At 31.3% G+C, this 26,991-nt stretch overlaps 3 protein-coding genes, 1 long non-coding RNA gene and 1 pseudogene across 4 annotated transcripts; 2 read left to right on the top strand and 3 right to left on the bottom strand.

The window, feature by feature from the left end:
* Positions 1-1,690: 1,690 nt before the first annotated feature.
* LOC146897225 (U6 spliceosomal RNA) lies at positions 1,691-1,802 on the top strand (annotated as a pseudogene).
* A 3,177-nt stretch (positions 1,803-4,979) lies between these two features.
* Positions 4,980-5,874, bottom strand: LOC146897224 (germin-like protein subfamily 3 member 1). The gene has a single exon (XM_085732661.1). It carries the CDS (start codon positions 5,826-5,828, stop codon positions 5,199-5,201), a length of 630 nt encoding a protein of 209 aa, XP_085588787.1. The 5' UTR covers positions 5,829-5,874; the 3' UTR covers positions 4,980-5,198.
* Positions 5,875-14,382: 8,508 nt separating this feature from the next.
* LOC146897223 (germin-like protein subfamily 3 member 1) lies at positions 14,383-15,257 on the bottom strand. The gene has a single exon (XM_085732660.1). The coding sequence runs from the start codon at positions 15,210-15,212 to the stop codon at positions 14,583-14,585; it is 630 nt and encodes a 209-aa protein (XP_085588786.1). The 5' UTR covers positions 15,213-15,257; the 3' UTR covers positions 14,383-14,582.
* Positions 15,258-17,232: 1,975 nt separating this feature from the next.
* LOC146897222 (uncharacterized) lies at positions 17,233-20,769 on the top strand. The gene is made up of 2 exons (XR_015021487.1): positions 17,233-18,290; positions 20,563-20,769. It is a non-coding gene; the product is annotated as an uncharacterized LOC146897222 (long non-coding RNA).
* Positions 20,770-23,910: 3,141 nt separating this feature from the next.
* LOC146897221 (germin-like protein 8-14) lies at positions 23,911-24,709 on the bottom strand. Its single transcript, XM_085732658.1, has one exon. The coding sequence runs from the start codon at positions 24,665-24,667 to the stop codon at positions 24,044-24,046; it is 624 nt and encodes a 207-aa protein (XP_085588784.1). The 5' UTR covers positions 24,668-24,709; the 3' UTR covers positions 23,911-24,043.
* Between the last annotated feature and the right edge of the window lie 2,282 nt (positions 24,710-26,991).

Genomic DNA, 26,991 nt, shown 5'->3' with positions numbered 1-26,991 from the left:
GCACACCTGCAAGAGACTTCCTTTGCTCAAGCACACTTTGCAAGAGTCTTCCTATGCTCAAGAACACAATCAAGAGACTTCATTGCTCAAGCACAACTGCAAGATACTTCTAACTAAACAAAATTACACAGAAAATTGTTTAAGGTTGAACACTTGATATACAATCAGAGGTGCTCACAATACAAATCAGATACATACTCAATAACTTAGGAATTTCTAAAATGAAACCTTGAGACACAGAAATTCTAAGTGAATGCAGAACAATTTCAGCAGAGGTTTGGCACTTGTAATAATGTTGTGAGTCTTTTTGTTCAGCATTGCCAATTCTCTAAGTCTTCACTCCTTTATATAGAGGTGTGAAAGAGACGTTGTGAAATTGCCAGCACATCAAAGAGTCGTTGTTGAAGCTTGATCTTTCACCAATGATCTTTTGCCTGATTTGGTTGTTGTCCTATGAAGAACTAATTTGAAATCCATTCCTTATCCAAAGGAACATCTATGCAGGCGAAGCCGTATTCTGGAGCTGTTTTCTTGTCTTGTAGCGTGGACATAAAACAGAGTAGTGGAGAAGGTGGTTGTACAGTTCGTACATTAGTAAAATGTCAACGCTTTCGTCCAAATTGCAAGCACATGCCTTCAAACACCTTTGAAATGACCGTTGCAAAATTCCACTGATCTTTTGTTGTCCTTTGATGAATTTCGATCCATGACACAGCTCTTGAATCCTTGAATTTCTCAAATTCATTTGATCTTCAGCTTCTGGTGAAATGACTTCTGATGAGGCAGCTTCTGATGATGCAGCTTCTGATAACGCAGCTTCTGATGATGTGGCTTCTGGACCTCTTGTCTTCAGGAGCACTATTCTTCAGAAGCACTTTACTAACTTCAGGAGCGGCTTTACTTTAGGAGCGCTTTTTCTCTTCAGGAGCGAGTTGCCTTCAGGAGCACTAAGCTTCAATTTTGTTGATTCCTTTTGCTCTTTATTTGCTCATTCAGAACCAATAAATGATGTAACTTTTTAATTATGGTCCTGTACACTTGAACAAATATTAGCTGGTCCAATTTACAATTTTTAATACCTTGTTATCATCAAAACTCTTTAAGGTTCATTGTTAAACACATTTTGTTCCAACAATCTTCCATCAGGTGTTTTGCACACTCTAACCTACACATTAGTCTTGTCCGTTTGTTGCCAAAGTTTCATGTTTCTATGTTTTCATAAGCTACATATTATTCAAGCCCATCTTTGGGTAAGAGCACGGAGCTCTATGGAGCTGGACCTCCAATTTATGGGGACCTCAAATATTTGTAGGGATAGGGGTATAGTTGTTGGAGAGTTAGATAAAAAATAAAAATAAAAAACATCTACGGACAACCTGTCACTAAATGTCAATTTTCTGTAAGTAAACATCTGAAAGAACAATTTTGCTGTCAATCATTCATTGTTCATAGGCAAGTGTCTCTTTGTTTGTAGGTAAAAGCGTAAAAGTCATGTTTGAATCAATTTATGGTGTTGGGTTTTTTTTTTCTTTTCAATTCTTTTTAAATGAAAATTGTCAAGACTACAACTGAGCCTCTAAATTGTCTAGGATGGCCCTGATAGTATTGATGCAAAATTTTCACTCTACATTGTGGGACGACACTGATAGTATTGATTCAAATGTCCTTATTAATTCAAAAGGAAAGAATTTAACTTATTTCTTGGATTACTTAATCCGATAAAATTGGAACGATACAAAGAAGATTAGCATAACCCCTGCGCAAAGATGACACACACAAATCAAAAAATGGTCCAAATTTTCTTTATTTTTTATTTGTAGTCGTGTTGTCCTATCACACAACAAGCATATTCTCATTCTACACAATCAAATATATATATATATATATATATATATATATATATATATATATATATATGGGTTTTGTTACAAGCCACCCTTTGGTGGTGTCTTTTAACAAGTCACACCTTAAGGTGTGATTTTCACTTTTTAGTTATAACTTTGCTAAAAGACACCTTCATAAAAGTAAGTTGGTGTCTTTTCGCAAATGCTCATAGAGTAACTTGATAAAAGACACTTCATAAAAGGTGTCTTCTATCATAACCTTATATATATATATATATATATATATATATATATATATATATATATATATATATATATATATATATATATATATATATATATATATATATATATATATCCTCCATTAGAACTTCCAAATCATCACGATGTCACTCCCATGTGTCGGATATTAAATAAATTTTATATATCAGTTGAAATAATAGAAAGTCAAGGAAGAAAGAGACTGAAAATAACATAATATGGTTTTTTTATGTCACGATGCAATTTGAAAGTAGTATAGGTTAAAAACTATTTAACTTATAGAAGTAAATCTATCGTACATATATTTTTTTTTTTTTTTGACAAATAGTCTAGTGACGAGAAGCATACACTTAAGTGTAGAGAAGTGGATGATTGTAGAATCAAACTATTGCGCTTCAAGTCCCCAACACATCAAATATCTTTTCACTTATCAACTAAAGATATAGAACGTGTATTAAATATTAACATTTTTTTTGAAGGAAATATTAGCTAGCATTAAGAAATTATAAAATGGGAAACGCTAGTTTTCCCGAAAAATCTTACCATGACAAGATCACGATGATACATGCATTTAGCCACTTCAATCTTTAACCATCCATGTTTTCCACTCAATGCAAAATCTAACGGTTGTTAATTAGTCGTGATAAGTTGGGACGTTTTTTGTCGCTGTGAATAGCACGGCTCTTATAAAATATGTGATGAATACATACAAGATTCGCTCAAGCATCTAAAACATGAGAAACACTTGTGTGGACCAGCACCAAGAATTTTGGTTTTGGTCACACACACAAGTTTTTTCCTTCTCTCTCTTCTCTTCTCTCTTCTCCATTTTCTCTCTCTTCTCTCTTCTCTCTTCTCTCTCTTCTCTTTTTTCTCTTTGTGTGACCAAAGACCACTTGTATGGACCAGGACCACACAAGATTTTCTCCTAAAACATTGAGTTCCATCGGTGATACTCTAATACAAATTACCCATTCATAAATAATTATGCGCCTTGGTAAATTTCTTTTCGGTGCCTTATATAAAGGTTAAATACTCCCTCCGATCTTATTTATAAGAAAAAATTGACTTTTTAGATTCATTGAACAATTGATGTATCTTGTATAGAATATAGACCAAATACATCATTATGCAATGAATCAAAAAAGTCACATGTTTCTTATAAATAGGACCGAAGGAGTACATATATGAGGACGTTTGTTTCAAGTTTACAAAATATAATCTTGGGAATAATATTTCTGGGAATAAAAGGATGGGAAATTTATTCCTAGGTTTACTAAGAAAATGTATTTAATTATTATTTAAAATATCTCAAAGCATCATTGATAAAGCTATATTTTATGGATAGTAATTAATGATTTTATTTCCAAAGAACTTTATTCCTCTCGATTTCCTTAGGAACAAAACATCATTCCTAGAAAACTTCTATTCTAAGAAATAAAATTTTAAAAATTTAAAACAAACATAGGAATATATCTTTTCTGCAATCATATTCACATATATCTCTAAATATGACTTCAAACAAAAGCCTCCATATGTATTTTAAGGTTAAAAACCTCACAACGCCCCTGCATGCATGCCACTTTAACTTTTTAGTCCAAATGTTATCTTCACCTTTAATTCAAAGAGCACATCTCCTTTGTTAGAAGAAATTAAAACCATTTCCTTTTTAGGGAGGTTCAAGACCAACTCTCTATTTCTTTTTTGATATGAAAGGGACAAAATCAGCTTTAATTCAATATGTTTTTGCTTTATTTCACATCAAATACGCGTCATGGGCCTGCTTTGGAATATCATAAACAACTAAAAATTATCCCAATGTGTTTAAAAATTTTTACTAAGTTCTCGTGAGCTTAACTCAGTTGGTATGGACAATGCATAATATATACAAGATACGGGGTTCGAACCCGGCCACCACCCAAAAAAAATTGACTAAATAAGTTGGTTAAACTAATTAATAGAGAATCGCCTTGCTATGATCTTGTTTGAATCATAATCTAATCAAACTCGTTGTCAATCAAGTTGAACCTATTTAATTGTTGCGGGCTTCTACGGTGAAATCAGGAAATTGACTTTTTTGGAAAAGTTATTTTGCTTAACCAATAGTATAACTGTTGATGTCATATCAACTAGTGTCCTGCTGGTGGACCACTTTAATACTATATTTTACCTTATTGCAAATAAGTCCTCATACAAAATATTAAGGGGGATTTCAATCTTAGTACACAAATGAGAATCTATGTGTTGAAGGCGAAAAGCAATATGGAGAAGGATGTGATGGTTTTTTAGAATTTTCATTATTCTGTTTGTTTTTCGAGGAAATTGAAGAACATTAGTTTTTTAAAGATTTAATTTTTAGGATTTCTAAAAAAAGGGGGGTTTGTTAATTGAAGGATTGGAACTTTATGAAAATCAGTTTAACTTCACTAGAAAAGTCATTATCATGACTTCACCAAAGAATTTTCCTTAATTGTTCTCCCTTTATTCACTATTATAAACAAATACTAGTATTCTTTTTTCAACTTCATTCATTAACTCACGTAGTTGGACTATAGTACAGATACATCAATTAATTAATGAACTTAAAAAAAAATGAAAATTTACTTATAATAATGATTCAAGGAAGTAGTTGAATTTCGAATAATTCAATCAGATTTCATAGTTTTGTGTATTTATGTAGTATTTTCACTTTTTTTTTTATTAGTTCTTTTGTTCAACTTTTTTTTTTGAGCAAAAATTCTTTAGTTCAATTATAATTCAACCGATTGAACTAATTGAATTAAATTTAACAAACATTAATATCGTCATCTATAGTCATTCCCCATAGCTGACAGGATAGAAGTAAAAAAAGAGAGAGAAAAGAACCAAGAAATGTGTGACACAATTTATTATTTCATTAATATAAGTAGCTTGCTAGCTAAATCATCCAACCGTATATCTTGACATTTGAGATAGGTATAACATAGAAATCAATAAAATAAAACACACACGTACACATACAAACAAATGCATCACTTAAAGGTGATGAATTATTGGAACAAACAATACAAGAAAGAGTGGAGTATGATCATAAGCAATAATATCCTAATATACCTAACCTCTTCCCCCAAACCGAGCCTTTAGCTTCTTCACTTGTGCAAGATCAAGAAAAGTAGTTTGTGCCACCAATTCAGAAGGTAAATTATTGGAAAACAATAGAAGATCAAGTAATTGAGCACCAGGGTTAGCACTACTAAAAGTAAGAAAAGCAGTAGCTTTTCCCTTACCAGAATTAACTTGAAAATGCAACATCCCTTGTGGGAAAACCATAAGATCACCCGGTTTCAACGTCTTCGAATAAACTGCAGTAGTTGTTAGAAATCCAGCAGTTATTTCACCTTTAACCATAATCAATAATTCGGTAGCGGCAGGATGAGTATGCATTGGAATAGATCCGCCTTTCGCTATGTCTAACCGTGCCGCAGAGATTCCAAGATCGTTAAGAGCTGGAAAGTCGGTGACAAACGCAGAGGTAAGTGCAGCGTTGAAAGAGTTGTTTGTGTTTCCTGCTACAAAGCCGTGAAAGACGAAATCGTCTGATGTGATGTTTGCAAGGGGCATGCAGTGATAGCCTGTAGGTGTTTCTGGAGCTTTTATATCTCCTACACAAAAATCATGGACAGAGGCATAGGAAGTGGTGGATGAGAGAAGAGTGAAAAGGAAAAGTATAGGTGTGATCTTCATCTTATTATTGGGTGATGATTGTTAATTATTAGATTAGATGTGGTATGATGGAACGTTGGTATTGGCTAGCTATATATAGAGGTGTTCGTGCAAGGATTGGAAGAAAGAATGAAAGAAAATAAAAGAGACCGTCTAAAATAAGAAATGATATTGTACGACTATTTTATGATAATTTTTGGACAACTTTCTTTCATACTTACATGATGTTCTTATATTCTCTCTTCCCTTTTGTGTCTCTATTGTTTTTTATCAATAAGAAAAAAAATTGTCATCAAATGGTTGTATAAATATCATTACTCAATATATATTACGTATAATAAATGGTGTGATTGTTTGACTAATAGTTTTCAACAAAATTTTCTTTTTTTAAAAGAAGCAGCTATGTCTCTCGACCGTGAGTTTCTCAACTTTTTCAAATGTTAAATAGGGATTGTGGATTTTTCAAGAACTATTAACCTAATGAACTGATAAGTAAACGAAATTTAGAATGATAAGGGATAAATTGCGGGTAAAAATGATAGTTTTGACCGTTAAAAAACAAACAGTAATAAAATATATATATGTGTCACAATGGCTCAAAAAATAAGAGCCAAAATTGCACGATCACATATCAAAACAAGCTTTTAACATTAGTTTATATAAGCATTAATATTGATAATTAGTTCCCTTATATATTATCAACAAGATCACGCCAACCATGCAATTTGAACCATCAGAGTCAGGAGACAGGATCACCCCACACAACCTGGTGGGTTAAAGGTCAAATTAGGAAGATGATGAGTCATGACACAAACACACATACATGCATATAGATATCAATAATTGACGTTCATGCTCTTCAGTATTCTCTGCTGATCTCTCATCATTATTTAACACGTAACTTAACTAAATTATACTCCATGTAAACGGTGGTGTTTGATTACAGTGCACGACATGATCAGATCATGCAAAAATTTGATGGAAATACTTATAAATATGAGAAATGACTTACTCCCTCCGTCCCGGAATAACTGACCCATTTTCTAAAAAAAAGTGTCCCAAAATAACTGACTCATTTCAATTTTCAATACAACTTTCATCATTTCCAATACAATATAACACTAAATAATACTACTTTTATCATTCCCAATACAATATATTCCACTTTCCCCTTTATTTATACATTTTTCTTAATATGTGTGAAAAACAAAATTGTGTCAATTAAATTGGGACGGAGGTAGTACTAAATTATACTACCTCCGTCCCGGAATATCTGACCCATTTACTAAAAAAAGTGTCCCAAAATAACTGAGTCATTTCAATTTTCAATACAACTTTCATCATTCCCAATACAATATAACTCTAATTAATACTACTTTCATCATTCTCAATTCAATATATTCCACTTTCCCTGTTATTTATACATTTTTCTTAATCTGTGTGAAAAACTAAACTGACTCAGATAAAAATAAACATAAATTTGTTTTTCTGAAAGAAACTACATAAAATTGTTAAATCGTTTAATATATCAAATATAATAAAAGCGAGAAATTGTAACTTATATAAAATTGAAAAACTAAATTTATTGTTAACTTAATTTTTTTTTGACCCAATATTGTTAACTTAATTTTGGAAGGTTTAGAATTGAGATGAGAATAGAATTTCGATCGAAACAAAACTCTCTTTTATTTGTGATTAAAATTTAAAAGACCAAATGAAAAAAAACATTATCGAGATGAAAAAGAATTCTAAACAAAGACGGCCCCACATGCATTAGTATGTAGACTTTGGCCCTCACTACTATAGTACTAGTGTGTGGACCCGTGCCCCGAAAAAATGTTTTAAATAAAATTTAAAACTAAATATTTTATACATGATATCAAAGAAATTAATTTGTTATCTCCAAAGAAGTGGTTGCACGTCTCCAAACCAATAAAAACACCAACATAAAATGACTATGTGCATGTTACAATTGTAATTTTTTTTATAAGCAAGGGGAGTGGACAGACATCAAGAGGTATCATCAACATCCCAATTAGGTTGGCATCCCGAGAGACCTTCATCCTATGCCGACACATAAAAAAAAATTATTAAAAAAGAGGGAAAAAATTACAAAAGGAGGGAGGACTAGACCGAAACCCTCAAAAAACAGAAAAGAAAGGAAACAGAAAAATAAACAGAAGAAACAACAAAAACCATCCAAAAAACAGATCAGGGGAATCTGTAGTTTGGAAGTCCACATCTATCCCGATAGAAATCAAGCCTCAAATCATTAGGAATAGTGTCTAGCCAAACCGCATCAATAATGGAGTGACCCATAGAAGCCAATTTATCCGCGCAGCAGTTGTCTTCACGGAAAATATGAGAAGAAATAACCTGAATCCCAAGATGTCGAGCATTATGCCAGCGGTTACGTAACATAATAGGAACCAACAAAGAGTTAGAAAAAATCAAAAGAGCACTAGCGGAGTCGGCTTTTTATAATGCACAAATAAGTAAGAAGAAAGAGACTTACGGTGAGAATTGAGACATAAAGGCAGTCAACAAAATAATAAACTCGGCTTTTTACAAGTGTTTCAAAAGAGTGAGGAAAAAAATATATATAATTCAGTAATTAAAATTGAGATTATTACAACTTATTTTTGTAATATTAGCTCTATTGCTTGCATTTTTTATATCAGATAGAAAACTCTAAAGATTTGAAAAGAATAGAAAATAATAAAAGTAGAACACAAAAGAACTCGTAACATGACGTACACAAATGTTGAGACATAAGGTAAGTAAGAAAGCAAATGCACCAGTTACTTTCTTTCTCAGTGGATAATCTCATAAACTTGAAATCATTACAACGAAAATCAAGTATTGACATAGGCTATTATAATGAAATCCACCAAACCTGTCCTAAAGCCAAAATTGATCCTTAAAAAGCATTTTCATGGAGAACAGAGTTATCCCTCCATAAAGAACCACAAAAGAAATTACCCAAAAACACTACCTTAGCAAAAGAAGTATCCACATATCAGAAATGTGATTCAAGGAACAAATTATAGCTTCTTTCTAATGTTGCTTTAGCAAGCAACATCACAACCACAAAAATTTATTAGACAGGTATAAACTAAAATATGAATAAAAATGTCACTAATAATCACTCACTTATTAATCAATATCATAGGATGCAACTCTATAGCTTCTTCATTTCTACTTTACCTTTAGAAAATGTAGCCCTTACAATGGCTTTTTCATTCAATTCTGTATATAAATCCCTAGAAGAAATTACCAAAAAAAAATAGAAGGGTTAAATGAGCAATTATAATTTTAGATAAAATATAACAGCAAATGTGATGAAATCTTACCTTATTTGAAGGATTTGAGGGTGAAGATAGTCCTTTAATAGAGCTCATTCAAATTCATTTGCTCCTTAAATTACTACCCAAAAAATATAATTATAGTTAGAAACGAAATTAAATTTGGAAGGCAGTAGTAAAGGAAGGAAAAGATGAAGCAAACAAAACCTAAGCAGATTCAGTGAAGAAGAATCAACAAAGAAAAGCAACAGTGGAGAAGTGAGAAAGGGATGAATAAGAAGATAAAAATAAATAAGTTAAAAGCCCTTACCTGATGCTTCACCCGATCCAGAATCTTACTTTTAGGAAGAATATGAAATGAAAAACAAAGAGAGAGATGGAGCGTAGATGGTATTGCAGCAAAAAAAGAGGAATTAAAGATAGGATTGAGGGAATTGAGGGAAAAGGATTGAAAAACACTCTCTATTCCAATTTGTTGATAACAAAACATTGAAAACGGGTGTCATTGAAAACATGCTGGATTTCAAAACCAAAATAAATATAAATATAAATATATCCAATTAATAATTGATTGGTTGGATGTCGTGATTTGAATTTAAATATTTAGAACCTTTAATTACACTACACTAAAATAGGGTTTAGATAGCGTTTTCTTTTTGCCATATATAGCGCTTTAAAAACACTATTGTAAAGGGGGTTGCTAAAACTTAAATAGCGCTTTTATAAGGAAAAAGTGCTATCTAAGGTTGGCTTAATATAGCGCTTTCACGTTAAAATGCTATCAAAGGACATCTTTATATGACACTTTTTCTATAAAAAAAAAAAACTACCAAAGAAACATATTAAATAGCACTTTGATCTTAAAGTGCTATTATAGTACAGCTTATGTTAGCGTTCTTTTATGTAAACGCTATAAAACGTTAGGATATATATAGCTTTTTATATAACCATGGGTTGTTAAAATCATACTATTAATATCGTTTTATTCAAATATGTGTTGTTATATATCCTAGTGATTTTATTCAAATAATATACCATTGCAGTGTGTGTGTGTGTACATATATAATTTATCCAAGGAAAATATATATTTTATGGCACATTATAATTGAGAATTTTATTTATTCAATAAAACTTTATTATATCTTAAAATGAATGTATATGCGCATAAAAGTTAGAAATATATAGCCACTAAGAATGGAAGTTACAAATCATCAGTTATTTCTAAGTTACAATTTAGTTATCAGAAAAATCAAAATCTTCTTTGGTAACATGCAATCTTCCTCTGTCTTCATAGTCGTCTCAATTTTTTTTTCCATAACAAGCAAATAAATAGATCATGATGCATTTCCGAATTTTGATAACTTTCCTTCACCTGAATATAGCAAAGAAACGCATTAAACAATAAGTAACAATACTCTATTAGAGGAAAGTTCAAAGCAAAGACTCAATTGAGGAAGTTCATTTCTAGTTTCATTTTCCAAACAGAACATCAAACACTTGGCTCAACGGTGAAGGCTAAGATTAATATCAACACACATCTTATTCTTCTTATCATATTCCTATATTCTTTTTTTCTTTCCAATACATGTTAAATTCACCCTTCAGACACAAAAGCTTTTTTAACTCAATAACAACCTATGACTCAACCTTAACACTACAAACCTCCATGTAACACGGAAGGTGTGTTCTGTGAGAGAAGACTCGCCAACAACGGAAGTTATGCACCCAAAGTCACAAAACTTGTTTTTAAATAAATAAATAAAACTCAGTGGTACACTGTCACCAACCATTGGAAAACTCATAGCTCAGTGAAATCTCTCTTTCACACACCAAAAGTTACCTATATATTAAGACAATCCTCGGCGTTCCAACATTGTTTATAACAATTAAAACGATACTATAATGTAGAGTAGAACCACTATCAATGCTAGCAATTATAATTAGTAACATGAAACTCATCTTATCATAAAAGTTATTAATACTTTATTTTTACGAAGTCAACAAATGGCAGAATGAGAACCCCAAATTTCAGTAAAAACAAAAACGAAAAACTTCAAATTACTCAATATTTTTCAGAAAAATATTTATAAGGCTATTCGTGAGCTTAATTGATTTTAATTTTATTATATTATATTTCATGTTTTGTTAAAAAATCTTATAATATTCTAAACATGATTGTGGAAAAAAAATCAAAATTTCGACTGATACACATGAGTTGACTTAGGAGTATGGACTAAAAGTGATGATTGAAAACTTTTGGAGACTAAACACATAAAATAAAAAAATATATAGGAACTAAAACGGAAAGTTGGAAATATTGATAGGAACCATAATCATATTTAACCTTTTATTGTTTTGATGTTTCTTTTCCCACGTTCCTACTAGTTTCTTGCGCGTCCTACAAGATTTTGAATTGTATAGCTTATGGTTTTGTTATATCCATATAAGAGGCAACAAGCCATAGTCACAACTCAGAATAGTAGCACACACACTTAACTAGTAGCTAGCAAATTGAATTAATGAAAAGTAGTATCTCACTTGTTGAGTTTTGAAGATACAAGAACCTTAATGCACACACTCAACTCAGAATAGTGGTGTGCAATATTTACATCATTCTTGTCGAGTTTTTCAAGTTTAATAGTTACAAGAACCTTAATGCACACACTCAACTCAGAATAGTGGTGTGCAATATTTACATCATTCTTGTCGAGTTTTTCAAGTTTAATAGTAGTAGCTAGCAAATTGAATTAATAAACAGAACAGTAGTAGTTTCATAATTGAATAAATAAATTATCTTTTGTCTTTGACTTAGTAATTTGCAACACTTTTTGTTGACAAAAATTTATGCCAGCAACATCTTAATTGTTATGTATATATGCAAGGTCTAAAGACACTTTTTAAGGATTTTAAATAAAAAGAATAACTCATGTATTTACTTAAAAAGTTGCACAATTCAATTTAAAATGTATTTAATACACACATTTTTATAAATCTTACTATTTTAACTCTTAAAGAGTGCCTTAAAGGCATTTCACATTTGTTAGCATTTCATGAGTGTGTGTGTGTGTGTGTGTATATATGTGTGTGTGGGGGCTGCTAATTTACTTTTTGGTTTATCTCTTCTCTGACTTTTTCCATTTTAATGGTTAAAATTCTAGAGGTCAAGTGCTAAGAAACTTTTCATATACTTTTAGATTCAAAATGGCATTAAGAATCCTAAGGTTTGGAGAGAATACATAAGGTGAAAAGTGATCATTTGTGTTTTTGTTCTTGTAGTTTGTTGATTCGGTTTTTGCTAAGAAACTTCTCATATGTTTAGGGTTTTGCTGAATGTTAGTATGAGATTCTATGCAACCAAGTTGGATAAGAGCCTATAAAGCTCTGATACCTGATACGATACGGATATGATACGATATGACCTCGATAAGTTATTAAAAAATTAAATTTAAAATTAATAGTATAAGTGCACAATGTATAAACATAACTAAAAATGATAATAAACAAACATTCACATTAATGAAAATGATCAGAACAAGTGACAATTACATATTTTTTCCGCACAAATTAGATAGAAAATAGCTAAACATCATTAGTGTCATCCAAAGAGAACATCATAAGTACTATAAAAAAAATTAAAGAACATCATTGTCTAATGTTGATTACTTAATAGTTAACACTAATCGAGATCGAAAACAAACAATTTAAAAACAAACATTTTTTCCCAATTAGAGGGAACAACATAAGAACCATAGCATTAGAGAGAAGAGAAACAGAGTAGAACTCAACCGGTGGTAATGGTTAGAAGAGGGAATAGCTATCGCTATGTGGCGACGAAAAACCCTATTGACAATATGTTTTTGATAGCCTTGTTAGACTTTATGTAGTTTTATTTCTTATTATTTTATTATTATTTTTTTAAAAGGAAATATGTAAGACAAAAGTATCGGTGTCGGAGTATAAGTTAGCCCGTATCGAAGTTTAAGTTAGTTGTATTCGACACATATCTGTCATTTTTTTTTTCCAACCAATTTTAGCTTGTTGAAATCTCTGAAATCACACATATGTTAATGTTTTCTGATTGATCTACACTAGTTATTCGCTTTTTAGTACATTTATGCAATCAGAATTAGCTATAACTCAACCTAAAATTGTTTGCTAGACAATGACAACAAATTAGGTACCAAACAGGTAACATTTTTCAAATGTTACTAAAAAAACTCTCAAGTGTTACTAAAACCATTATTTTATAGGCTTTACCTAACATTTACCAAATATTACAAAATCTAATAGTAACATCATTTCTTTATTTAGTAACAATTTGAAAATGTTACTAGATTTTGCATATGTTGGTACAATAAGTCAATAATACCATATTTACCAAGTAGATCTTTATGAGCGTTTCATCTATCCAGGTCAGTTTCTATTTATTTGCAAGTTATGATTGATTATCTTTTTTTCATTCTAAGCTAAGTAGGGTTTCCCCAACTAAATTAACTTCTTTTCTGTCAGGTACACACTTTGCTACGAATTGCTCACGATTTTGCGTAAACAAATTCGTTAAAATACCGCGAATCAGTACTCGCAAACCAATTTATGGTTTCCACACTCTTGAGGTTGACTCAATAGTCTTACGCCTAGTTTTGCTTGTTGATATATAAGTAAGGTTTTAATTTATAAATTATATCCCACTACTTTGAATTGTATTGTGATGTTTTCCACATCATGTAAAATTTTCTAACTTCTCACACCCAAAATGGTAAATAATTATGAGTTGTGCAGTCTATTGAATTATTAGTTCAACTAGGTACTCTAAAATAAAATGGATTATAAATATAGTCTCATCGATGTCATTTTGAATAAGGTTGAATTTGCTGAATCATACTAATTTAATAAGATTTGTTTTTGCATTTACTTTTTTTAATGGAAAATGTTAACCAGTGCCCCCGGGGCACTGGTTAAGGGTCAAATATAGTAGGATTTGCATTGAGAGATGTGTAATCAGTGCATTAAAAGCTGGAAAAATATGTTTTTTTATTTAAAATTTCATCTTTTGGCTTCCTTAACCAGTGCCCCGGGGGCACCGGTTAACATGACCCTTTTTTAATTTATAGGTTAATCATTTAGTTCAATTGTGATTCAAGTGATTGAGCTAATTAAATCATAATCTCGAGGTCGTGCTCATTTAGTCTTCAATTCAATTTTAAATGTGGCCATAATCCAACTAAAAATTAGGAGACAGGTTGAGAGAGATAGAGAGAGGAACCGAGAAATACCGAGAAATGTATCACACAACATATTATTTCATTATTATAAGTAACCATATATCTTAACATTTGGAATATAGCTATAAAACATAGAAATAAATTAATAACACACACACAAACAAATACATCACCAGGTGATTATTGAAATAAACATTTACACAAGGAGAGTGGGTGGGTTATGATCATAAGCAAACAATATCATACCCCTACCCTCTTCCACCAAACCGAGCCTTTAGCTTCTTCACTTGTGCAAGATCAAGGAAAGTAGTTTGTGCCACCAACTCAGAAGGTAAATTATTGGAAAACAAAAGAAGATCAAGTAATTGAGCACCAGGGTTAGCACTACTAAAAGTAAGAAAAGCAGTAGCTTTTCCCTTACCAGTGTTAATTTGAAAATGCAACATCCCTTGTGGAAAAACCATAAGATCGCCCGGTTTCAACGTCTTAGAATAAACCGCGGTAGGTGTCAGAAATCCAGCAGTTATTTCACCTTGAACTATTATCAATAATTCGGTAGCACCAGGATGAGTATGCATTGGAATTGAACCACCTTCCGCTATGTCTAACCGCGCTGCGGAGATTCCAAGTCCGTTAAGGCCTGGAAAATCAGTGACGAATGCGGAGGTAAGTGCGGCGTTGAAAGAGTTGTTGGTGTTTCCGGCTACGAAGCCGTGAAAAACGAAATCGTCTGATGTGATATTTGCTAGGGGTTTGCAGTGATAGCCTGAAGGGGTATCTGGAGCCTGTAAATTTGCAACACAAAAATCATTGACAGAAGCTTGGGAAGTAGTGAACGAAAGAATAGTGAAAAGAAAAACTATGTGAATAATCTTCATCTTTATTATTAGATGATGATTATTGATTATTATTGAATTTGGTATGAGAGAGCAATGGAATTGGCTAGCTATTTATAGAGAGGTGGGGGGAGGAAAATGTAAAAGATGTTACATGTGATCTAAGAAGAATTTATAAAAAATTATCCGAAAAAAAATCAGGATAACAAAAGATTGATAATGTCTAATTATAGTAACACTAAATGTTTGTCCTATAGAAAACGTTACCTTCTTGATGATTTAAATTTTATAAAATTCAGCTTACCTGTAAGAAGATCAAAATATAATACAGTCTGACCATATCATATAATATAGGCCTAAGCTTATGAAATAAAAACTCGTATAGCAATGATAATACAGCAATCACGGCCCCAGTTCATGAGGTATTTTTGTATGGACACAAATACAAATGAATAGTATTTGGTCACACACACATCAAAAACCTTTTTCTCAAAAGACTAAATCATTTTATTATCAATTTCTTTTTTATTATTAGAAAAAAATCTTTTAATGTATGTGTGCTCAAACACTATTCATTTATGTTTGTGATTATGATAGACTTTCTCCCAGTTCATATGCCACCAATGCGTCTCTATTCATTTTTCTAGTAATATAATATAAATTATTTCAAAAAAAAGTAATATAATATAAATCAGTACGTGAACAATATGATCTCATGGACAATAATGTATTCCAACTTACTAATTTAAACCAACTAAACAATAGGTGAATGTGCAAATTAGCAAATCGATTTTAGTTTATGCCCCTCTTTTTTCTTTTTTTTTTTTTTGCGGATAGAAAATTCACCCAGCTAAATAAATAGATGTCTGAGGTTCAAACGTTCGTCTCGGCATATATAATACAATGTTCCTTTCTTAAAAAAAAAAAAAATACAATGTTCCTATCAACATAGCTAAATTCACAAGAACATTCTCACACATTTCGTAGTGAATTAAAATTAATCAAATAATTTATTCCTAGCAATCGTTAATCCCCATATATTTTGTATACTTATACGGTGTATCATAACCATGTCCTTCGGGATGACCCCACACAACCTGGCGAGCGACCTCTTCGTGAAGGATGTATTTCATGCCAAGAAGTCAATAATTCATTTCATACAAATCCATTGAATTTCCTCTTTGATTTCCCTTGGCCCACGTGATGATCTTCTGCTAATCTCATCAAGATTTGGTACGTAGTGATTTTTAGGTAAATATATATACTATAAACGATAGTGTTTTTTTTTTTTGTGGTGGTCGGGATTTGAACCCTGAATCTTGCATATGTTATTCATTGTTTCTACAATTGAGTTAAGCGGACATAACCAGTGGTGTTTGATTGCACAACATCAGACACTACAAAAATTATATGGAAATAGAAATAGTAACAATAAGAATGAAAAATAAAAATAGCAAATTATACTTCTTTTTTTAAGGAAAATAACCAACTCTTCATTATCTTCATGGGGATAGTTTAGGCTTATCATATTATTATACTCTAGAGTCTCCATGTAATGACCATCTTGTATATGGTTCACGCCACTCCTAAAGTTTAATTCATTGTCATTGCTTGATAAAAAATAAAAAATAAAAAGAATTAAAGAGAGTATGTTAACAAGTGTGTATTAAAGAATCCCCTAAAAAAGTATTAAAGATTGTGATGTTAGTATTCTTATTAATTCTCATAAAAACAAAAAAGTATTCTTATTAATTAATTTGAACATATGTAATTTTATGTACACGGATACAAAAGATGTACTCGAAACTAAATCATATTTGTTAAAAATAAAAAATGAAAACTAAATCATATTTTATTAAGAAGAAGTAAACTTGCACGCAATCTTTTAATGCAAATTAAGTATTCTCTAATATATTTTTTTTGAGGAAATATTTTTTTTCTTTTGAAAGAAGTCTTCTCTAATAATAATTACTATAATAGGTAATCAAACTTTCAATCAAATAATTTAGCATTGCTGCATTTTCAAATCTAAATTTAAACCAAAAACTTTCAATCAAGTTACAAGAGACGCGGTGCGATATCTTATGGAAATGTTTCTTTTCTTTTTTTTAACGGATCTTATGCAAATGTCAACTTGCACACAATCCAATCTAGGAAGTTTTGTGAGGAAAAAAAAATGGGAAATGATATATTTTTAAATAATAATATGGGGAATAATGTGTTCCTCTCTCATGTTATAAATTCAGTATATAGATAAAATAAAAATGTTGGTAATCTACGTATCATGGTGGCTCTGTTTCTTCGACCTTTCAACGCTGGTGGTTTGAAACGTCATTGTGTTTGCTGTGTAGTGGTTGGTACTAGAGCCGGTTCTCTCTTGGTGGTGGATGTTGGTTTGTTTGCTCACAGACGCTTGGTTTCTTGTTCGAACACCCTTTCACAGTGTATTGTAACAAGATTTGACGATGTAGGAAGAGGAACAAAGGTGTTGATATAGGGGTTTTTTTGATTTGTTTTGGTGGAGGGTGTTAGAAGACCTTTTGGTGTTGTGTTGGTCAGGTGGTGGTTTGTTTTTTGCCCTTTAGCTGGGTCAATCCCCGATCTGTTTGTGCCACTGCACCAACTCGGGTGTCTATCTTAGATTTTTGGGTTTCTGGGTTTTGGTGGACCAGTCGCTTTTTATTCGAGATAAGGAGTCAAAATTTAGTTTCAAGATTTTGGGCTTGTTGTGGTGTCTGAATCGTCGTTTTTATTTTAGATTGTACGTTTTGATTCAAATCAAATTGAACTAACTTGAAATCGTTTGGTTTGGGCAAAAGGTAGAAGCACAAATGGGTTGGAGTATTCACAATATTTGGATTTGATTTATTACATGTTTTGTTAAGCTCATTTTCCTCATACAACATTACAAGTCTTAGTGTGTGAATAGTTTGGTGGATGGTCCGAATCGATATGCTATTATCTGCCTCTAAAGTTGAACTATTAAGACGACGCACATATATCGTGAGGTGAATACTTGCAGCGATGTTCTTGATGAGATGACATGATGTAGATTTCTCTTCAAATGTGTTGGATACAATATTCCCAACTAGAATCGGAACTTCTTGACTCTTACCTAAGGTGAGCATGTTTTCTAGTGTCGAGCCTTAATTAGTCTTAGTTTTATACGGGTTTTTTTAATATATGTAATGTTGCATATGTTAATTAATGTTCCACTTTGTTTAACATAAACTATCCTATTAGTTACTTTTTTCTTGAAAAATGATTGTTTTTTCTCTATCCCCCCTTAATCAACTATCTTGTGAAAAACTAAAAAATAAATGAATTAAATAATCATCTTCTAATTGCAACCCACGGTAGTTTAGGTTTTTTTTAATCTTTCTATCAAACTTTTTTCTCCTTAATTCGGCATTAATTTGAAAAACATTGCCAAGGATATGGCAAGTGGACAAGACTCTTTCATTTGCTCTCGTATGATTGTTGTACAGGAGTAATTTATACATACACTTTCTTTCAATTGCTTTCATGTTTTTCTCAATTGTTTGAATCCGAAGAAAGAAAGAAAGAAAGAAAAAATCAAGCTTTGGGTATAAAATCCCCTGAGGTAACATAGAATCCCCTCATTAAAACCTCTATAAGGTGTGCTTAGAAATTATTGAATTGAGATGATTGAAAGTAATAAGGTTTTAGTTCATAATTTTAATTTTATTGATTGTTAATTATCGTGAGATGAATTTTATACTAAGGAAGGGTATTTAATTTGCATGTTTGTTATTATTGATTTTGATGGGTTTGATCTATCATTTAATTTCATTAATCATTATTGAAATGAATTTGAAGTTTGGTTAAGGACATGAAATTTTACATGTTTAACAAGAAAGAAAGGAGATTTCAAAGATGAACTAGAAATCCTGAAAATTACCTCGTAAAACAGGTTCAATGCATCATTTTTCATAATTTATTGACATAAGATATTTGAATGGGACCAATTGCATCACGTTCATATTTAAGCTGACTAGCTACCGTCATAAAAATTTAGAAAAATTTCAGACTTTATATGACTGTTCTTCTATAGCTTGTATTGATTGTAGTTCTGCAATAGTGCTATGTTGTTCAGTCTGACTGTGGGATTTTTCCTGAATTGATTACTTTGAATTTTGATTTGGTAGACGTTATGCTGAAAATTCGGATTTGAAACTTTTTCTTAACTCTTCAAAATGGTGGATCTATCTACTTTCTTATTATTACCAGTGCATTGTTCTAGTTTTAAATCATATGAATGTTGAATTAGTAGATTGTTGACCTTTTTAGTTATTTTGTAATGATAGTCCATTCTTAAAGAATGGAGAATTATGGAATACTATTTCAAATGTCTTTGTATGTTTGATTTCCTTGTTAATGAGTCACAATGTTACAATACCTTTGTGATGAATGATTATGAATGGATTATTTCTTGTAAATATAGGCTAGTAAGTAAGTTGAAGGAGGTTGTTATGAGCATTACACTATTGAATGACATATGATAGTGTTTATGAATATATATTATAAAGATGTCTTAAATCTGATGGGAGTAGATGATTACTCAGAGGTTAAGTTAAAGTGCATGCTATATATTAACTATTGTTATACATATAAGTATGAATGTATTGTAGTAAGTGAGCATGTTAGGATTCTGTAAGGTACCACTTTTGATGGTACCTACAAAGAAGGAGGAATTATTCAAAGAGAGAATAAAAGCTACACTAAAACTAATTCTAATAAACTAATTCTTCATTCATTCATTCATTTCCTATTGATTACAATGATCAATCCATTATTTATAGCATTGGCATTCCAATGACTCATCACAAAAAAGATCTCTCTAGATCCTTCTAGAACATGGTGACTCATCCACTAAAATACATAATACAACTAACTCATCATAATCTTTAGTTACTTGGACTACTCTATTATATTGGACCTATCTTAGGTCATTACAGATTCACCCTTGCAAGGTGAGTTCTCCATCTATATACGATGGGATGTGCAAGAGAGGGTAAACAGGACATTGTTTACGGAGTTAATTTATCTCCAATCTTACCAAAAGAGGTTACCACTATGAAGTATAGTCTATATGACATCATAGTCAGTCTAAGTCATTCGATTACTCACGTTTAGCGACTTAGACAAAGAAGATAAAGTTAAGAATATATAGATTATAGATATTATTTTTTTATATTTAATAAGAAGGAGGAAATTCACATACTCATTAAATTTTGAGAGGATTTTTCCATGTTTAGCATATCAACATGGCTGGAAACGTTTTAAACTATTTTATCAAGTTTTAAACTATTTTGAATAAATTTTATGTTACTGAGTTTTACTCACTATGTTTTTGAGGTGACGTTTCCAGGTATAGAAGGGTACACTGGAGGATTGAAGAGTAACTGTTGCTCGTTAGTCGTCAGTGTTTCAGTCGGAGCCGGATCATATTGAGAGTCTAGACTTTTAGGACTTGGATGTCATATGTTATTGTAAAAGTTCATTTTTCTTTTAAAGTTGTAAACTTTTCAATGAAATCTTTTAAAGAGACTTAAAGTTTTTTTTATGATTCTTTCCACATTAAATATCATATAATTTCTAAGCTGAATTTAGGTGTTACATCAATCAAATAAATATATAAAATAAACAACAAATAATTAAAATCAACAAGTCGACGGAAAATGTCAGCAAAATCTGCATTTGCAAGACTACAAGCGTTTAAAAATGCACAAAGCTGCAAACAAATAAAAGAAAAACATTAAGAGCCACGTGGTAGGGATTGTACCCTTTGAGTTGGTTACTATAGTGTCCATCCTCATATTAGTTTTTTGTCAAAAATGTTTGTACCCGAACTCCTTCAAAGACAACAAGTTTAGTGCCCGCTCTTGTATCCACTGGACACCTAAGAGCTCGTAATTGTGCTCACTGTCTGCACTTTATTATTAAAAATATAATAAATAACAAAGAGTAATGATATTTTGACATCCATTTGATGACAATTTTGTTGACAACCTTGTTTTTCTCACTTTTTATTGGTCAAAAACAATGGAGAGAGAAAAAGGAAGAGAGAGGATAACAACATCATGTGAGTATGAGAGAGAAAGTTGTCCAAAAATTGTCAAAATATCATTTCTCAATAACAAAAGAAAACATCATAAAGTAATTAAAAATCATGCAAAGTATAGTATTTAACCAAATAAAAGCATACAAAGTATTAAAAAAAAGTGTGTATATTCCATCCATACTCATTCAAATTTACGGATAACTATCAGAGATCAGGGCCCAGACCCAAGACCCATAAATGCAGCTATTTATCCTGTTCATTACATGTATTTTTTGCAAGTGTCGATTGGGCTTAGGTACAATTCACATCCCAACTCGTGAGAGATGAAAATTATACCTCCTCTGTTATAAAATGATTTTTAAAAGTTTTCTTCACATGGATTAAGAAAGGGCAATAAATGAATAAATAAGTGTAAAATTTGGGATAAATGTTAATTTATTTTCTTATCCTATATTGCTTACCATAAATCAATTGTTACCCGTATTTTATTAAATTGTTAATTTTGTAGGAATAAATCAGTGATTTATTTTCGTTCCAATTATAGTTTTCATTAATTGTACAAACTGAAGCCTAAATACCATTTGATAGACCTTTGGCCCTTCACTTTTATTTTAAAGAGTTGATTCAAATAAAGGATGGATGTTTAAGCATTGAATGATGACTATTATCAAGTTTAAGAACAGAAATCTCATGATTTTGGAATATTCAAGTACTATAGGTGTGCTCATTGAACTAGTTTTTTTTACAACTATAATTTTTTTTGTGCATGACCTACGAACTCGACTCATTGATAACTGGTTTCGTTTGTTTGAATTTTAAGTTAAACTTAAGTTGGAAAGAACTCAAATTAAAGACAATTAATTCGTTTAGATATTGAATTTGATCAAATTCGAACTAATCCAACTTGGGAACACCTCAAAATCCACCCTTAGTAAGTGGATTTCTCTAAAGGGCAATTTTTTATTAGTTCTCATTACAACATCTTCTCATTCTATTTACATAATATCTTCTGAAGAGTTATTTTCCGATAGTTTTTTTTTTCGAACCCCGGACCTTGTATATTTTATGCATTGTCCATACCAGCTGAGTTAAGCTCACGGTGACTATTTTCCAATAGTTGAGGCAATTATATAGGGTGTTAACTTAAATTGATTTAAAAGAGTTATGCTATTTACAGCACGCTTTCTTCAAGAAATCTTCATGATAAAAAAAATTGACCAATCAAAATTTAGGTTTTAGCGGAATACATGGGTGGTGGGATGTGATGACAGTCAATCATACATTGGTTTTAGAGTCTTTTAAATTAAGTTTTATGCTATTTTTTTAGTTTGGTATTTAATTTATAGATACTAATTGTCGTTTTTTATTTATTGAGTCAGATAATATATTATTAGTAGTATTGTTATTTTTTTTTTTTTTTGAGAAATAGTAGTATTGTTATTATTAGTGTGAATTGTCACATGAATAAAAAGGGCAGCATGTATAGCCCATTATAAGAATTTGATTGTGGCATAGAATGAGAAAATGGAGGCCCGTGAGTGGGTGAAAAGAGAAAAACAATTAGGTTTGCAATATTATAAAAAAATGGAACACGTGGCACACTACAAGTGGAGGAAGAAAAACCATGATGTTGAAGGTGTTTTAAAAGGGAAAATGTTACTTGAATACCCTTTATTCACACTCCATTGTACACCCCATGTACTAGGGACATTTCGGTAAAATCATCTCATAACCACACTTTCTCTTCTATTTGTGTGGGGTCCAGGTTGTCACATGTCAAAATTTTGTGTGGGGTAAGGGGTGTATTGCCACATGGGGGTGTACATGTATCACCACTCTTTTAAAAGAGCTAGGACGCATGGAGAAAAGGAGGATGTTTTGGAAGGGAGGAAAAGACATCACGCAATACGAGAAACAAAGAGGAGGGGAGAAGCACATGAGATAGGAAAACCACATCACCGATTGAAAAGAAATTGAGGAGTAACGGCGGCAACGACGGAATTCTATCAGTTTATTTTCTTTACTACGTTGCTTATTCCTTTTATCAAGTTAAGCTAATTTCCTTTGATTAGGTCTGAGACGAATCTGATGTAACACTGTTTGAAACATGTGGTTGTGAAACTCTATTAATTATGAATGAATCTAGTTTTACGAATGACTACTGACCCTAACTTTCGACTTATACCTAATTGAATTGTTTGAATAAACATGGTTAGTCTAGGAATGGATAATCGTTTATTTGTGATATTAAGTTAACGTTCTTAAAACCTTCGAAGAATATTAGATCACCTAAGGAATTAGGGACTGTAATCTAAGAAGAGGGTTCTAAGTCAAGGGATATTAGATCACCGCAAATGAAACTCAAAAAATATTTACTTGATGCACTTTTATTGAATTAATGTTTGATCATTTGATACTTTGGCAGGAAACATGTATGATCAAAGTGAAAGTTGACTGGAATAGGAAACATACTTTGGCACTTTTATCCCAGTCAACTACTTGTCAAAATTAGTCAAATACATAGAGATTGGATAGGAAACATACTTTTGAGTTTTGACAAAAAAATATAATTTGATCCAATATAGATGTTAATCTGCAAACTATGGCCAAATTATAATTTCAAACTTGGCATTAGGGACTGAAACAGAAAATAAATGAAGAAAACAAACACACAACTTTTATTAGTGGAATTCAATGATAAAACAATTACCAAACCTTACTACTACTTGTCAAAACAACAAACAACATTGGTTTGGATAATAAAACAAGAAAACAAAGTACTTAAAACCTAGCCACTCCCACCAAAAATAGCCTTAAGCTTTTTAACTTGAGCAGGATCAAGCAAAGTACTCTTTATCACATTAACAGAACTCAAATTATTTCCAAACAAAGCAAGATCAAGAATTTGTGAACCAGGGTTCTCACTACTAAAAGTAAGATAAGCAGAAGCTTTATTCCTTCCAGCATTATATTGAAAATGCAACAAACCTTGTGGTAGAGCCAAAATTTGACCTTTAGAAAGTGTCTTGATAAAAACAGTATTATCAGAAGAAATAAAACCAGCAGTTATACGACCTTGTACCACAATCATTAACTCCGAAGCGCCGCGATGTGAATGCATTGGTATTATACCTCCAACGTCGAAGTCCAATCTTGCTGCTGATAAACCAAGACCATTAACAGCAGGAAATTGATTAACAGATGCAGGAGTTATTGAAAATTTGAAAAAGTTTGCTGAAGTGTTTCCTGAATTGAAGTTGGAGAAAACAAAGTCATTGATTGTTACTGATTTTTTGCAAGGGTAGCCTGAAGGGGTTTGTGTAGAAGATAAATCTGCTACACAAAAGTCTAGTACAGAAGCATTGGTTGTGAAATGTGAGAGAAGAGTTAAGAGGAAAAGAATGAAAATCATTTTGAGTTTGGATGGATTAATAATGTGTTGGTATTGGTGAGTGAATATAAATGTGGGGTTGGTAAGGTGTTATATAGTAATGCTTGCATAATTAAGAATTAATATTGCAATGTTTGAGCCTAAAGATATGGTGATTGTTTTAATTATAATGCATGCATTAGGCCAAGTTGTGCATGTAAAAGACCTTCAACGTAACGTTAACTTGAGTCAAATATTGATGTTGACAAGTCAAACTAGATCTTATGACTTATGAGACTATAACTTAGAGGACAAAACTTAAACTACATTAGTATTGGTGTTATTGCATTACATGAATTCATCATTTCATGTGAAATTTTCACGTGAGAGGGCAAAATATGATTTGATTTCTCATCGTTCAAAATGAAAGAGAATTGGATTATGGTGGATAAAATATATAATAGCTATGGAGTTTATGGTGAAGTTAATTGATAGTTAAATGTGGATAAGTTAATTGTTTAAATTTAAAGTGTTGATAAAATTATCTATTTAGTTGGTTGATGAATATTTTTTTGGTAGTGTAGTTGGTTGAGGAATATAAAATTTCACAAAATTACATAAACTAGCTGATGATCATAATATAATTTTGTTCGACTCAAACATAAGAAAAAAGATAATTTTTGGATTACTAACATTAAATGTGCATAAAAAAACATATATTAGAGTCAAACAAATTTAGACACTCTTTTGCTTATAATTGAGTAAACAACTATAAACTCAAACATTACATAGATAGTATATCAAAAAATGATATATTTTGTGAGAGAATAACTGTTAACAGTTATATGAGATTATACGTTAGAAGTAACTCGCTATAAATTATGGTTTGGTCTTGTCAAACATATCACCGTCTCTAAATATAAGAAGGGTTAAAAACTATCTTTATCCGTTTTTATAAGACTCTCTTCAAATTTTCACTGTATTAATTATTTCTTTATTATCGTACACCCTTTTTTTTTTCGAGAGAGGAATATCATACCCTTGGTTATTTGACATTTTTTATATAATCTTAAGTTATGAAGAATACTCATAAAAATATTTAGATTTACTTCCCTCTAAAGATACTAAGGATGTTCAAATCAAAAACATCTGAATACAGAGCTTGTCATTTTACCACTATACTAAACTCTTAGTTTTTATGTGACATCTTTTACTGCAACTTGAAATTAACAACTCTTCCAGTTTATATGTGACATCTTTTACAGCAACTTGAAATTAATATCATGACGAAAATATAAACTTATATCTTCTGAAATATAAACTTCTAAAACTATATCAATTATTAACAAATTTAATTTTTATATTTTTTCTTTTGACGAATTTTTCTTCTTATTTCTCCTGTTTTAATAAATAGAGTCATATACTACTTAAACATGGAGGTAGTATTTGTTAAATTTAAGTAACTAAATCGTCAAACTTTCATTTTTTTTAGAACTAAAATATTGATTTAGTCCTAAGTAAAGCCTTTAATATTTTCACACTCACGCACATGTATACCAAGGCCCAAGGGTGACCATTAAGACTTTCTAATATTTTCAACTTTTTCTAAATTTTAAGTTTAGTTTAGATCTTAAATCTAGTGGGATGGCTACGAAGGCATTACGTTCGATTTGACGTCAATTACAGGTTGATATCCTTTTATTTTTGGTACTAAAGATTAACATACCCTTTATCATTTATCAAAAGGGTGTTTAAGGAACATTACTCATCTTTTATTACTTTATATTTGTTGGGAAAAATATATACATGGAGAAAAATAAAAGAACATAAGAATATAACGTGGAAATTTAAAAATGAAGAAAAATCATGGCTCTTGTCTAACGACAACAAGAGAATAATATTATATGCAAATTGTTACAACACATTTCGACAAATATTAGAACGTTGAAAGCTACTTTGATTCTTTTTGAACTTATATCCGGTCTGAAAGTGAATTTTCACACGTGCTTGCTTGTTGGTGTGTCAATGTAGCGGAATCTTAGTCGGTTAAAGGGATTGTTGTTTTGAATTATAAAATGGGTAGTTTTCTTTTGTTTATTTGGGTCTTTCGATAGGTGAAGATAAGGACAAACATATTAGGAGAGGTGGGTGAAAGACGTCAGTATGGTGGAGGGATGTGTGTGTCATTAACTAGGGGGTGGAGGATGGGAAATGAGTTGGCCTAAGGAAGGGGTGGGTCACATAATTGATGATGGAGAAAGTACATCTTTTTGGTGTGATCCTTGGCTGTAGGGAGAGTGTTTGAGGTCCAGATTTATGCGTCTTTTTTATTTATGCATTGATAGGTGTGTTACTGTTGCGAAGAT

The sequence above is a fragment of the Medicago sativa genome, chromosome 8 (genome assembly GCF_051527215.1).
Source record: "Medicago sativa cultivar Bolivia chromosome 8, Bolivia_mono, whole genome shotgun sequence".
Classification (NCBI taxonomy): domain Eukaryota; kingdom Viridiplantae; phylum Streptophyta; class Magnoliopsida; order Fabales; family Fabaceae; genus Medicago; species Medicago sativa.
The sequence above is the reverse complement of the archived record's forward strand: the minus strand, read 5'-3'. Positions and strand labels throughout refer to the sequence as shown.

Coding starts and splice junctions, on each gene's coding strand:
- LOC146897223 (XM_085732660.1), bottom strand. CDS start 15,212: ATGAAGATTATTCACATAGTTTTTCTTTTCACTATTCTTTCGTTCACT.
- LOC146897224 (XM_085732661.1), bottom strand. CDS start 5,828: ATGAAGATCACACCTATACTTTTCCTTTTCACTCTTCTCTCATCCACC.
- LOC146897221 (XM_085732658.1), bottom strand. CDS start 24,667: ATGATTTTCATTCTTTTCCTCTTAACTCTTCTCTCACATTTCACAACC.